The following is a 13467-nucleotide window of genomic DNA, read 5'->3' as shown; positions in this document are numbered from 1 at the left end:
AGGTAGAAGCTGACCCTGCATGTACTAAATTCTTTATTACAACCAGCAAAAGGCTAACTGTTGAGAAATTCATGTAATCCTGAGAATTCATAAATTGAGCATGAACAGTTGTATTGTGTTTTGCATACTGTCGATAGTGCTTGCAAAAATTTTAAGATTAGAGCAATTGAAACATATATTTAGACACTTTGAAAAAGTTAGATAGAAATTCTATCCAAGAAGTTTGACATTGGTAGGCTTTAAAGTAAGCCCCTGAGATACTCAGCATGTTACACGTTAAAAATTTAGGAGGCTTCAAAGAACCATAATGAAATTGTGTCACATGATAGTATTCTAAGTGAATTTAAAAAACAGTATTCATCTGTCTCTTCATATTACTTCTATTTTGAAGTTAGTAGCAGTTTTGAATTCACCTTTTCTTGAGCAAAATTATATTCCATACTACTAAAAACATATAAGGAAAGAGCTGACAGCAGCATTCAAACTAATTCTATCCAAATTACACTCTCCCCAAAATATAAAAGAGCATGAATATTTTGCCCAATTTGTAATCATGAATTGCAACTAACTATTTAAAATGGTTTCTTTCCTCACTTAGGTAATATCAGGAAATACAGTCACTGTATTTTTTATTTTCAAAATTTCTTTGCATTTTTAGTGTCCAAGGCAAGTAATCCTCTTTTGCTGTTTTTGTGTGTGTGTGTGTGTGTGTGTGTGTTTGTTTATTTGTTGTTTTGGTTTGTTTTTTTTTTTGGCCTGGACATACGGAGTTTCATGTGCAACAGAAGTTCTGTAGTCACAACCACAAGAAAGGAGGATAGGCTTTTGACAGCCTGGGCAAGGTGTGCAATAGGATGTGAGGTCTCAGAAAAGCCAGGAGGAACATGAGGACAGAGCAGATCTGCCTGTGCCTTGTGCTCAGCCTGCGAGTGTGCCCTGTGCAGTACAAAGATGAAGAGTTCAGCTGTCATTCCATAGCCAGGGAATTGTTTTTTTATTTTGTCTCCCAGGGAACTCTACTTCTCTAAATTTGCTTCACGTGGGCATGCTTGGGCAAAAGGATTGTGTAACTTCAAGTTATTTGTTTTCTGGTAGCCCTAAATTCCCTGTACAAGAGGCTTTGTGAATAAATGACTGGCCTGAGCATCACAACACCGATGTATATCCAGTCACTGCTAAAAATAGCTAATTTTCATAATATTTTGCCATAGGTTTTAGTGCATCCTTTGAAAAATCATAACAGGATTTTGCTAAGTACTTGTCTGCAGGGCATCTCTTCCTGAAATATTTTTCTTTTATTATTATTATCGTTAAGCCATGCTTGGCTTGTACTGAAGAGCAAGATCAATAATTGTCTTTCTTTTATTAGTTCTGTATTGCTAAAGATCATGTTTTACACTGTGTCCTTGACAGTATTTTAACTTATTGCAGGAGGACTGTGCCCAGGGTCTAATGATCCCTGTCTGGAGAAGCCGTGTCCAGGGGACATGCAGTGTGTGGGGTATGAAGCTAACCGGAGACCATTCATCTGCCAATGCCCACCTGGAAAGCTTGGCGAATGCTCAGGTGCACATCACAGCGGTAAAGGGGGATATACTTGAACAAAAAAGGACTGTTGTTCTCATTTTGTAGGTAGAGGTGCCACTCAAGTCAACAGAAGATCTACTGTTTAACACTTCTCAGCACTGGCACTTGGTCCATCTGTTCATAAGCCCTGGAAAACAATTGGCTTTATAGCTACAGGGCTGTATGAAGACCATGATCAAGTTTCTGTTGGGAAATTCCTACTGACTGGGTTGAATCCCAGATCATTAAAACAGGCTGCTGAGTAAACAGGACTTTTCCTAGAGACTGTTATGCTAGATGCTTTCCTGCCATGGGCAAAGCTCTATAATTAACTCCTGCTTGCAATTTAGATCACCAAAATTCCAGTCTTTACTAATGAAAGCACTACAGCATCCCAAAAAGAAACTTTCAGGACATTTGTTAGTTCTCTGCAGCTGTGTTGTTCCCTTGGATACAAAGAGAGTGGTAGGGAGCCCATGAAGTGGAGCTTTCCATTTACTTCAGTCAGTCCAAGGCTGCGTGATGTTTTCTTGAAAAAAGCACAGCAGATACTGAGTTTTTTCGCAGTGGTCCTTGGCAGTGGTTGCAGGGAATTAACTGTACAGGTTTGGCTGCCATCTGCCCACACCTGACTTTATACTCATAACTCAACTCCCTGATATACAAGCATGGTTGTCTTTAACTCCCTCTGTTACTAGTAAGGAGAGGTAGGTGTGACCAGGGGTAGATAACCTTAAAAATGCTGAACACTTGGAGAAAACCCTCTTTTTTTTATAAGTGTGGAGAAATAGACCTTTCTCCCATCCACTGAAAAATAATTTCCTGAAAAAATACCATATATATTTGTAGTAGGTGCAAGCTTTTTTTCCCATCAAGGTTGGGTCTTATTTACAAGTCTAAACTAATTCTCATTTGCTGTAATAAATTAGCTTGACAGTTAAGGAAATATTTCATGTGTCACTAAAAGAACGTGTGTTTTCAAAATGGTTATTTCAGGCCACACTTCCCTTAGCTTTGCTGGGAATAGTTACATTAAATACCGTGTTTCTGAAAATAGCAAGAAAGAGGAATTCAAACTGGCTCTACGTCTGCGAACTCTGCAAAGCAATGGGATTATAATGTACACCAGAGCGAATCCCTGTATAATTCTGAAGGTAATTAAAATAACTTATCTTTTCTGCAGTTCTTTTTCTTGATTATATGTTTTCTGTTGGCTCTTGATTTGGGGAATGTTGTTCTCATTTCAGCTGTAGATTTAGAAGATGAAGTCTGATCTGTTTGTTGCTAACAGGGAAAAAACAGCAATTTCGACAATGGCAGCAACAACAACAATCAAAAAAGCAGCTTGTTAGTGGTACTTTACTTGGAAAATGCTCTATTGGGTGCTGTTCATTATGAGAATATTATAGGTGTCTGCATGCAGGAGCCAATCTGCACAAGATGTAAGATTTGGCCATTTATATGACCATATAGTCAAAACAATGCATGATGAAATAGCTGCTCTTCCCCTGTGTCCATGACTGTGGTTAGAGAATATGCCATTTCTGTTGTCGAGTTAATTCCAGAAACTGACTGCTTAGAACATGTCTCCTACTGAATATGTAGATTTTTACCTTCTGTGAATTAAAATTATTTGTCAGAGAGGCATGGGGTAGCTGGAGATTGATAGCTGATCAGTATTTAATTGATAAGCTCTCCATGCATTTTCATTCTTTGTTGAGTTGGTTTTTTTTGAATGGCAAGTATCTGCTGGATGGAAAGGGAATGATGGGCTCATCCAAGAGCCTGTGTGTGTAGTATTTCTGCTAGAGCCTCTAGGGTACAAAACGAAGATGCTGACTTTCGTAACTCAGCCATGTCCTGTAATTCAGCAGTGGAAGAGATGGCACAGAGCCTTTTGTGTCTGTATTTACAATCTTCAGATCACTTTTGGCTGAATGCTTAGGTAATGTTAAAATTGCTAGATGAGTTATTAATGGGCAACAAATGATTTTATAGCTGTTGGACTGAAATATTTCATCAGCAGGAGTATTGTCTTTCATTCTCTGGGAACTCTCAGCAGTGCTGAGATTTGTATGAGACAATTAAGGTCTGCTTTGAGACATGTAGAAAGGCACTGTTTGAACCTTTTAATATACTTTTTGTTAAAAAAAAAAAAGCTGAAAGGTTGAAGATCTTTTTTGAAGCCTTCAGTGTGGTTGCTCTTAGTATATATCAGTAAGGAATGTTGCAATTTAGTTTTGAAAAATGCTTAGAAAAAAAACAAATGGCCCTGGTGAAAGGTGCCACTTGAAAATGGTAATAGATGATACAGAAGCAGACTGAAATGGTGTTAGAATGTTTATAGGAGAATTTATTTTTTTAGAGTTTAGTGTATAAAACTGTAGTGATTAGGGAGTCCAACAGGTCAGGACGATGGTGTTTTAAATCATGCCTGTTCTAGATAACATTTCATTTCAAATATTACAAAAGAGTGGACTCTGCAGTACAAGTATACCATCTACTTTTCCACATAATTAAGTGAGTAGATTATTACAATTTTTGTTATCATTGTTATTATTCCTAGTTTTTTGGAAGGCATGGATGGAAGTAAAAAGCACTAACCCCTGCTTTGGTGATAGGAAAAGGTATTTTCACAGGGAAATCCAACCTGTACTGCAGTTCAGCAGGGCTTTGGTCAGGGAAGTAACCCCTGAGCCCCAGGTATCCCACCCAGGCTTTAGGAGAAAGCATGCCCAGAATCACAGTTGCTCCAGTTAAGCCAGCCACTTAAGCCTACTCAGGAACCAGACATCCCATGGAGCTCATTTGACAGTATTCTGGGAATAGACCTAGCTGCAGTGATTAAATCCTGCCATTGCTCCTTCATTCTCCTGCTACCTCTGTCCCTACGACTTGGGTAGTGCTTCTGCTGCAAAGTGGGAGATGTGTTGATGCTAATGGACTGAGCTCAGGCTGCTCTCCCTCTGGAGAAGTTCGATAATCTTTGGGTTGTAGGTAATTGAATGGAAACCTCCACTTGAAGCTGGACAATTTTGCAGCCAAAAGTGAAAAATTCATGATGTTACATAAAAATAAGTAAGAGAGCCCCTCATGGCAGTGGTCTGGGTTGGGTTCTTAGTTCTGGGTTAGGAATTTAGTGGTTTTGGCCATGGTTTCCCACAATCACTTAATCATTTTGCTTTGAAAGGTACTGGGAAGAAAAAATGGTAATTGAAGGAGCAGTGACAAGAGCAGTGGGTGTTCTGCTCATGTCTCAGAGGCCAATCTCAGGGTCATGCTTTTTTTTTTTTTTTTTTTTTCTTCCTAGCTGCAAGGAAGGGTTTCCAGATCTGAATCCATCTCATGACGCTTAATACAGATCTTTGGACCCCTCACGTGTCTGATGGGCAAGGTCCAGGGTCATGTACGCAGTGCTAAGATGCGAGGGTGCCACTATCTCCAATGCATCAGGCAGGGAATGACACAGGGAATTCCCCTCCTAGAGTCTAACACCTTGCTTTTCATCTTTTAGGTAGGGCAGAATTTGCTGTTGAAGTAAGCCCTTTTCCCAGATCTGTCCCTTGGATTCTCTAAGCACAAGGTTTAAAGAAAAGAAAAGCATTACATTTGGTGTGGTTTTGGAGATGTGTTATTACTTAAAAGGTCAGGAATTCCTAATTTTGTTCGTGAAGCTCGTTTAGCAGAGGAGCATCAGACTAAGGTCTCACAAAGGTGCTCTATGGTAGACAAGTGGCATTCTGCTCAAGGGATGTAGCCATAGCAGGACTCTTCAAGGATATCAGCTGACTCATGAACTGCACTTTGGGGATCCCTTACTCCCATGTCTTCAGGTAAGTTACCCTTAGACTTTCCAAGCTTATATTTTTTCATTTGTAATCCAGAGGTTAAGCTTTCTTTTTTTTTTTTTTCCTTTTAACCAAGTATGTATGTTGTGAGATAGGGAGGCTCTCAGAAATGAGGCCATTGAGTAGATTAATTAGAGGTCTATAAATGTGAAGTTGTTATCATCTGAGCATTGCTTTCAATTAAATTAAACATGAGGAGAAGCTTTCCAAATAGAGGATAAAGGATGGGATCCTGTGCTCTTTTGAGCACCCTGGCACCACTCCAGCAAAGCACTTAATCACTCGCTTAACTTCCTGTATTTGAAGGCAATTGGAACTGCTCACATAACTTAGTTTTAAGCATATACTTAAGTATGTTGCTGGTTTAGCACCCGAAGGCCCAGCACCAACACTAAACCCCAAACAACAGTAGAGTTGGAGGAAGTTTAGACCCACCACATAGTACAAACCCATGGGAGAACAAGCAGAACACAACATCACTGTTGGGGTGTATAGTAGCATTGATTTTTTTCAAGTAACTCTCCCCCATTGCAGTCTATTTAAAAATTAATGCTGCAGTATGGTTTTCATTGTTTAAATGACCAGCTTAATTTTGTGAACTCATACATTTATGATAACTTTAGTGATGGAAATATTTCATAATCATAGCACGGTGTCCTTGGATGAATAATCAATTCCATGGAGCAAACTGCCCGTCTACTACTTTGCTGAAAGCCTACCAGCTACACTGTGTTGATACAATATAATAAGGGTGTTATTTATTCAGCTGTTTCAAATAAAGCAGCTCATCCATCGATTTTGAGAGGTTGGCCATTTTTTCATTGTGCACTCCTGCTTTTAAGACAATTGGAGCAAAATGAGATGCAGGTTGATGGCCTTTTTTTTCCTTTGGAGGATTTCATATGCTGAAAACAGTATCACCATTTCCTTTTTCCTATGTAGCATCTATCTGGGAAAAATAAAAGTTAACGATTTAAAGCGTAATGAGGCCATTCCAGAAGAAAATTCCACAGTTTATTTCATTTTTTTAAAGGAATATAGTGGAGATTTGATTTGATTTCTAGAACTCAAAGGACTAAAAATAGGTAAAGGAAGAGTTTCTCCTCATTCCAGAAATATAGCTGTTAAATGGTAAAAGGCAAGCATATGGTCTCCCGTCCAGGCAGTTAATGTGAAACTTCGCATGGTTTAGTTAAGTGTGTATTATACATTTTAATGCATTACTGCTGCATGGCTTATGCTGGATAAGACTGAAGCTTGGATATGATCCCAGCTATGGCTGGAGTTGAAACAAGTAATATTTTAATTAAATATACCATTTTACACAAACGAACCCGAAATGTAATTCAGCTAACGAAATATTTCCCCTGATAGATTAGTAGGCAGCATGCTGTATCCATGGTGTGTGACTGCAGATGGACTGTGTGAGCCTAAGGTGGTCTCAGAAGAACCATTTGATCATTTTATTACCTATGTTGATACACAAATATGAATGTTAGCCAAACATCTTAGCCAGGCTAATATTCTAATATAATTTACAGTATGTGCTTGGCTCCATTTTGCTCATTGAATGAAGCCATTGAAATGTAACAGATTGCATCACCTTTTGGAGCCGTCTCCATTCTTTGTACTTCTCTGCCCACTTTGTATGTGAGGAACTTTGTGTCTATAAAAGCATACATGTTTAAGTGTGCATTTACCTCACTGTCCTAATGAGTGCAATGAGAGGCAGTGTAACTGAGCCCAGAAAGCTTTGAGAGGTGGGCAGCTGGAAGCTTGGAGGGAATTGTCTGCCCCTGTGGTTGAAGCAGCATCTCCCAACTTTCATCTGGTGCAGAGGGTCTCTGCATTACCAAGGCATTGGACGGTTTGCAGCTCTCTGCCGTAAGACAGAATAACTCAAGCTTTCTGCTGTGTTTTTTACATAGCTGGAGAAAAAAAGCCAAGTGCCACACGTTCAGTCCTGAGCTGAGTCTGGTGCTATGAATTGTCAGTCAGACTAGTCATCCCTCTAAGGTTATTGTCTGGATAACTGCTGAGCCCTGGCACAAACATTGGTCTTTTATTGGATTTCCATACTATTTGTTTGCACGTACCTCATTTGGTCAGAAGTTTACTTAAAGTTCAGCTGTTCGTGGTATCAAACTCCAGGCTATAACCTAAAATTCCCCTTTGAGGATGAAACAGTGCCCCTGACGTTACATCAGTTGTGAGGAATCACAGGAATTAGCTGCTGAATCGAAGTTCTGCAGCTGAATTCTCAGTGCTTAGGGGAGGAGATGTCTTTCTGCCCTTTTGCAGTAGACCCTTCTCCTCCCTGCCCTGCCAGCCTAGCTGCTAAGTACGCAGGACAGGAGCCCTCTGGTGTTCCTCAATCCTGTTAGAGGCTCGGGGCCAGCAGGGGACAAATAATTCCTCCCTGCCCCACTACAGCAAGGCCTGTGACCATCCATTTAATGAAAGTATTTTTATGGTCCCAGTGCTAGGGGATTCTGCACATGTCAGAGTCTTTAAAGTATTTATCCATAAAGCACCAGTGTGAGGTAGGGAAATGATGTTACCCTTGTTTTACCGATGGAGACCTGAAACTGATGACTTGCTTGAGATCCCAGAGGAAGAGTGTAGTAGAGTGTGGATTCCCATGCATATCTATCATACCTTAGGCTAGTACTGCAAGTTGGACCATCCTTCCCATCTTTCACTCTAGCCTAAGGTGGGGGTTGCTAGTGCCTTTTTAATAAAAGGAAGGAAGCACAGCATTTCAGATAATATACATTTGTCGTGTATGTCAGATCATCTGCTGGTAAAAAGAAATAAAAATAGATGAGAAAGATGTATAAAACATATTTTAATGGTGAATCTTATACTTCATCGTATCCCATATATAAATGCTGCAATATTTATCCCAGGTGCTCATATGTGGTGTTGTATTTATAAAGATAATTGGAAAAGCATGTTCTGTGAATAAGGGCAATAGACATGCAGGCAGTAGGTCCTTCAGGGTATAAGTAGTCTTAGGGGAGGTATATGTATGTCATATACAATCAGTAGTACAGTTTCCATAGGAAAAAATCTTTAGAATAAGAAGAAAGTTAACTGCTATCCAATGGTGGCCATTTTTCAAAGTGTAATATGTTGGCATGTATTTTTCTGCACAATTTGTTTTCCTGTTGAGACAGACCATGCTTTCTGAGCAGCACCTTCAAGGTTTGTGGACTATTTTGTTGCACAGAGCAAAATAAAGCTATTGCTCCATCTCTGGAGGAAATAATCTCAGGGCATCTTGTTTACCAAGATTCCTCCTGAGCAGATGCATTAATAAGCCTAATTTCAATCTACAGAAATAGTTTATAGCCGAGTTTTGAGTCCTTTAAGAAAAAACTTTTTAATGAAAAATGGTCCAGACTTACTTTTCTGTGCATCCATTAGCCTTTTTTTGATTGAGCTGTGGGAGTACCAAGCAACATCCATCCCTCAAACATGTGTTACAATCACAGACCTCATTTCTTCTCAGTTTCATTACATCCTACAGGTCAAGGACTTCAATATAACCAGTTGCCCATAGCAGGACCTAATTCTCGTTCTTCTGGCTCCTCCAACATGCTATTCACCCCTCAAACTATGCAGAATATTTTAGGTAGTGGGCATTTGTGTGGAGCTCACTGTGTGCTTAGTGTCTGCATCTGCCCTGCCCAAGCAATTGCAGACCAGTGGAGCAGTGTGGTGTGGTGGCATCCCCCCTGGACCATGTGGCTTGGCTTGAGGTTACACCCTGGTTCAAATTCAACTGGTCATGAGACTGAGATCTGGAAAGCAGAGACATGAAGTCCAGAGATCATCAGAAGTCAACATTTTACCCATAGTTTTTTTCTCCGAGTAGTTTTGTGAACCTCCGAGGGCCGTAAAGTGCTGACAATAACAATAATATGATTATCAAGGGGGAACTTTTGCTTTAATGTCTGATATAGACTCAAGTTTAGTGAAGACATCAGGCTGGAGCACTGGCAAGTGGCAAACAGTACTCAGACTGTAATCTGAGGAGTATTTCTTTGCCTAGAGTAAAATGTATGGTCTCAAGTGGTTTGGCCTATGAGCCATTGACAGCTGTGGCACCTCCACTTTGCTAGAGGAGAGCAATAGCATTGTGTTACGGGTAAAGTGGTGCACAGCACAGTTTGTGCTGCAGGAAAGGCTGCGAAAGGACACAGCACCTGAACTTTTCAGGGGGATAGATAGTGGGACAGATCCGTCTTGAGATGGGGTTTGCAGGAATAAATACATCTTAGATTATGGCATAAAGCTAAAATAATTGCAAGAATTTTCAGATAGCCTGAGTCCAATTAATATGTCATAAGACAGTTCTTGATGGATTTTACTTTTAGACCTTCCCTGTCGGGGGGGGAAGGACTGTATTATTTTACAGTTAATGCATGGGCAGATTAAATGGGAAGCACATCTACGTCTCATTCCCCTCCAGCACACCCATTGCCTAGCACTCATTAGCCACATTCCCCTTATAGTACCCTCCTGGATGAGGGGCATAAGTGAGAAATCATAGAATCGTAAAATAGAATCATAGAATAATAGAACAGTTTGGGTTAGAATGGACCCTTAAAGATCTACTCCAAACCCCTGCCATGGGCAGAGATCTTTCACTAGACCAGGTCACTCAAAGCCCTGTCCAACCTGACCTGAAACGCTTGCAAGGATGGGGCATCCACAATTTCTCGAGGCAACCTGTTCCAGTGTGTCAGTCATAACAAATCACATCAGTTTCTCTAAAGCCATGAAGCCAGCATAAACACGAGGAAAGGAGGAATATTGGAAGCCATCTTATGTGATGTATATGCAGAGCAGATAGTATAGCCTCCCTGGAAAATAACTGACTTCTGGCCAACCAGAAATTTGGAATTAGAACTGGAACTAGAATAGCTCAGTTGGAAGGGACCTATGCAGATCATCAAGTCCAAGTATCTGACCACTTCAGGGCAAACCAAAAGATAAGTCGTATTATTGAGGGCATTATCCAAATGTCTCTTGAACACTGACAGGCATGGGACATCAGCCAGCTTTCTCTATCCCAACCAGTAGGTCCAGGAGGGCACCTTTCCTCGTTGGCTAACTAAGTGCTTGTGTCAGGAAGTTATCTCCAACATGCTTTAGGCATTTCCCAGGCTTGCTGGTCACAGCAGTATGATATTTCCAGCGTATGGCTCTGAAGTAGGAATCTTCCATAAGGATGAGGGCAACTGATCCAGAGATTTCCCCTAATTGCCTATAGGATGGCTCATCTGTGCCATCATGCTGGGTGGGCGGTCAGTAATAGATATACAGGACGAAATCTGCTTTGCTGTCTGTCCCTGTAACCCTCACCCAGGGGCTCTCTGCTACATCATCCCCAAGACAAGGGCTGTACAGTCACATCTCTCCTTTTTGGACAGCATGGCACCTCCACCTCGCCTGCCCTGCCTGTCCCTCCTGAACAGCACTTGAATCGTGGGACTCATCCCACCAAGTCCCACTGATAGCAATGGTATCATAGCTCTGGGAAAGGACCAAAGCTTCCAGTTTGTCCCATTCATTCCTCATACTGTGTGTTGGTATACAAGCATTTTGGATGTGCTCCTGAACCCTCAGCGCTCCCTGGAGCATCATAAATGCTCCTGTTAGCCTTGCCACCCTCAGGCAGTGCTGCACCAGCCCTTGGCTTAACCTCAGTGTTCCTAATGGTATCCCCTTCCCCTACCTGTATCACTGTTACCCTTAGAGATGCTGAACTTAGGGACAAATGCACACCTTGCTGAGATGCTCCAAAAGGTTACAGAGTCACAGGATGTGTGCGTGACCAGAGCACATAACATCCACAGCTGATAGCAGTGATCATTGACTTTATCTCTCTCCGTCAGAGGTGGCTGCTTGCCCTGAGGCACTGTCTGGTAGCATCAACCACCGGCAGCACACAGCACACAGGTGGACAGCAGGTGGACAGCAGGACTTGCTCAGAGAAGCACAACGGCATAGCAGCAGCGCAGCAGCAGAACAGGAGTCCTGTGGTCCATGCCCTGTTCAGTGAGACACCCTGGGCTCCCAGTCATCCCATGTGTTATGCAGCTAGATTTCTATATTTTCTTCATATTTTGTTTGCCTAAGGTAACTGGCTTGTGGTGAATACTAAGTAGTAATACTTACTACTGTGTGTTTATTGCTGATGATAAAGGCACAGCTTCTTGCTATTTCGGCGTCATGTAGGAGACATTTTTAGCACTGTACAGAGACTGGAAATCCTCTGTTTTTGCATATTCTCTCTGAGAGCGTATTACGAGACATCTGAGTGTCTGAAGCGCTTTGATTTCTGTTCTCCTCCTGCAGATTGTGGATGGCAAACTCTGGTTCCAGTTGGACTGCGGGAGTGGCCCGGGAATCCTGGGGATTTCTGGCAGGGCCGTCAACGACGGAAGCTGGCATTCTGTCTTCCTGGAGCTGAATCGCAATTTCACAAGCTTGTCCCTGGACGACAGCTACGTGGAGCGCCGCAAAGCCCCCCTCTACTTCCAGACTCTCAGCACGGATAGCTCTGTCTATTTCGGAGCCCAGGTCCAAGTGGATAACGTCCGCAGCCTGACCGACAAGAGAACAACGCAGGTCTTGAGCGGCTTTCAGGGCTGCCTGGATTCAGTTGTCCTAAATAACAACGAGCTGCCGCTCCAAAACAAACGCAGCAGCTTTGCAGAAGTGGTTGGCCTGACCGAATTAAAGCTTGGCTGTGTCCTCTACCCCGACGCCTGCGAGAGGCATCCCTGCCAGAACGGCGGCACCTGTACGAGCGTGCCATCTGGTGGTAAATATTTTGCATTACTTTATGGGTTTTCCCACTCGTTTTCCCCCACAATTTATTGTCGGAGATGGTTTTACGCAGCAGCATGTTTGAAAACAAAAAAAAAATCTCATGAACTCTACAAAACTCTGATGGATATTGCAAATTGTGTAAAAGCTGTTTGCTCTATAAATAAGGGTGAAACTGTGCCCCTTCTCATTGCATTAGTATTCCAGGAGGAAATTGATTTATTGGCTGTTAGGATAATCCTATTTCTATAGAAACCAATAAAATTACAATTACTGTAATGCTCAGCTGGATTTTTCAGGATCCATTTACAGCATCGAAGGTTGTACATGAAGATGGTGATTTCGAACGTCCATCACAGATGCAGCGGTACCGTTGCCCTTCTCTGTTTCTGAAGCTGTCAGATATAATTACTGAGCTGTCTACAAACACCTTTTGTGACTACGTAATTTGATTCCATGTCTGCATGTAGAAGAGAGAGTCCGCACTATTATAAACCCCCAGAAGTATATTTTACAGCTTCCTTGGAGGCCTGAGTACTTCAAGGTCTGCGTAATACCAAAGTTTATAGGGCATTGATTTAAACGGTGCTCATGTTAGGGTTTACTGTCCAGTGGTTATACGGTGACTTGTGTGATTTGGTGGTAGTAACTTACTACCTAGTAATCTAGTGCACAAGGTACCCTGACCATAAGAATGTCTTAGTAGGAAAAAAGCAAATGGCATACATACAGGGCCTTTTTTGTAGGGCTCTTCTATCTCTGCAGTGTACAGCTTTCCCATCCAGTTTTCTATGCTGTATTAGCAGAAAGCATTATTCACCCTTTCTGGCAAACTAAAAATTTGCCACCGTGAGCTGACAAGATCTGAGGTTCCCCTTGTCCTGGCAAGGACATTTTCCAGTCCAGAAAGGAGGATGCTTAACAGGGAGGTCTTCTGCAAGCAGAGAGCTTTCCATTCACTTATTGTTAGTGGTTTGGTTCATGTTTCCCTAGGGAAAATCCTGCTAGCCTTTTTTTATGGACCATCTAACCACTGTCCAGGGCTTTCTGCTTAACTGTGTCCATGCAGTTCCCTCATACCCACAAATGTAATTTCTGCTTTTCATTGTTTTCAGCCTCACTCTCATATTTCCCTCCTAGTTCCCCCAGGAGTAGGTAGTTTTCTGCACTCTCTAGCTCATTTCCTTGGTTGAGAGTTTGGCTGTTACTT

The 13467-nt window shown here is 41.7% G+C and overlaps 1 protein-coding gene across 1 annotated transcript in view; it reads left to right on the top strand.

Annotated features, from left to right (window-relative positions):
• Positions 1-13467, top strand: part of FAT3 (FAT atypical cadherin 3) — a 428576-nt gene that overhangs the window by 389491 nt on the left and 25618 nt on the right. The window contains exons 23-25 of the mRNA XM_035542387.2: positions 1432-1566; positions 2563-2720; positions 11784-12252. Of these exons, the coding sequence (XP_035398280.1) occupies positions 1432-1566; positions 2563-2720; positions 11784-12252 (762 nt within the window). The remainder of the gene's footprint in view (positions 1-1431; positions 1567-2562; positions 2721-11783; positions 12253-13467) is intronic.

Source organism: Cygnus atratus, chromosome 1 (assembly GCF_013377495.2).
Source record: "Cygnus atratus isolate AKBS03 ecotype Queensland, Australia chromosome 1, CAtr_DNAZoo_HiC_assembly, whole genome shotgun sequence".
Classification (NCBI taxonomy): Eukaryota; Metazoa; Chordata; class Aves; order Anseriformes; family Anatidae; genus Cygnus; species Cygnus atratus.
The sequence above is the reverse complement of the archived record's forward strand: the minus strand, read 5'-3'. Positions and strand labels throughout refer to the sequence as shown.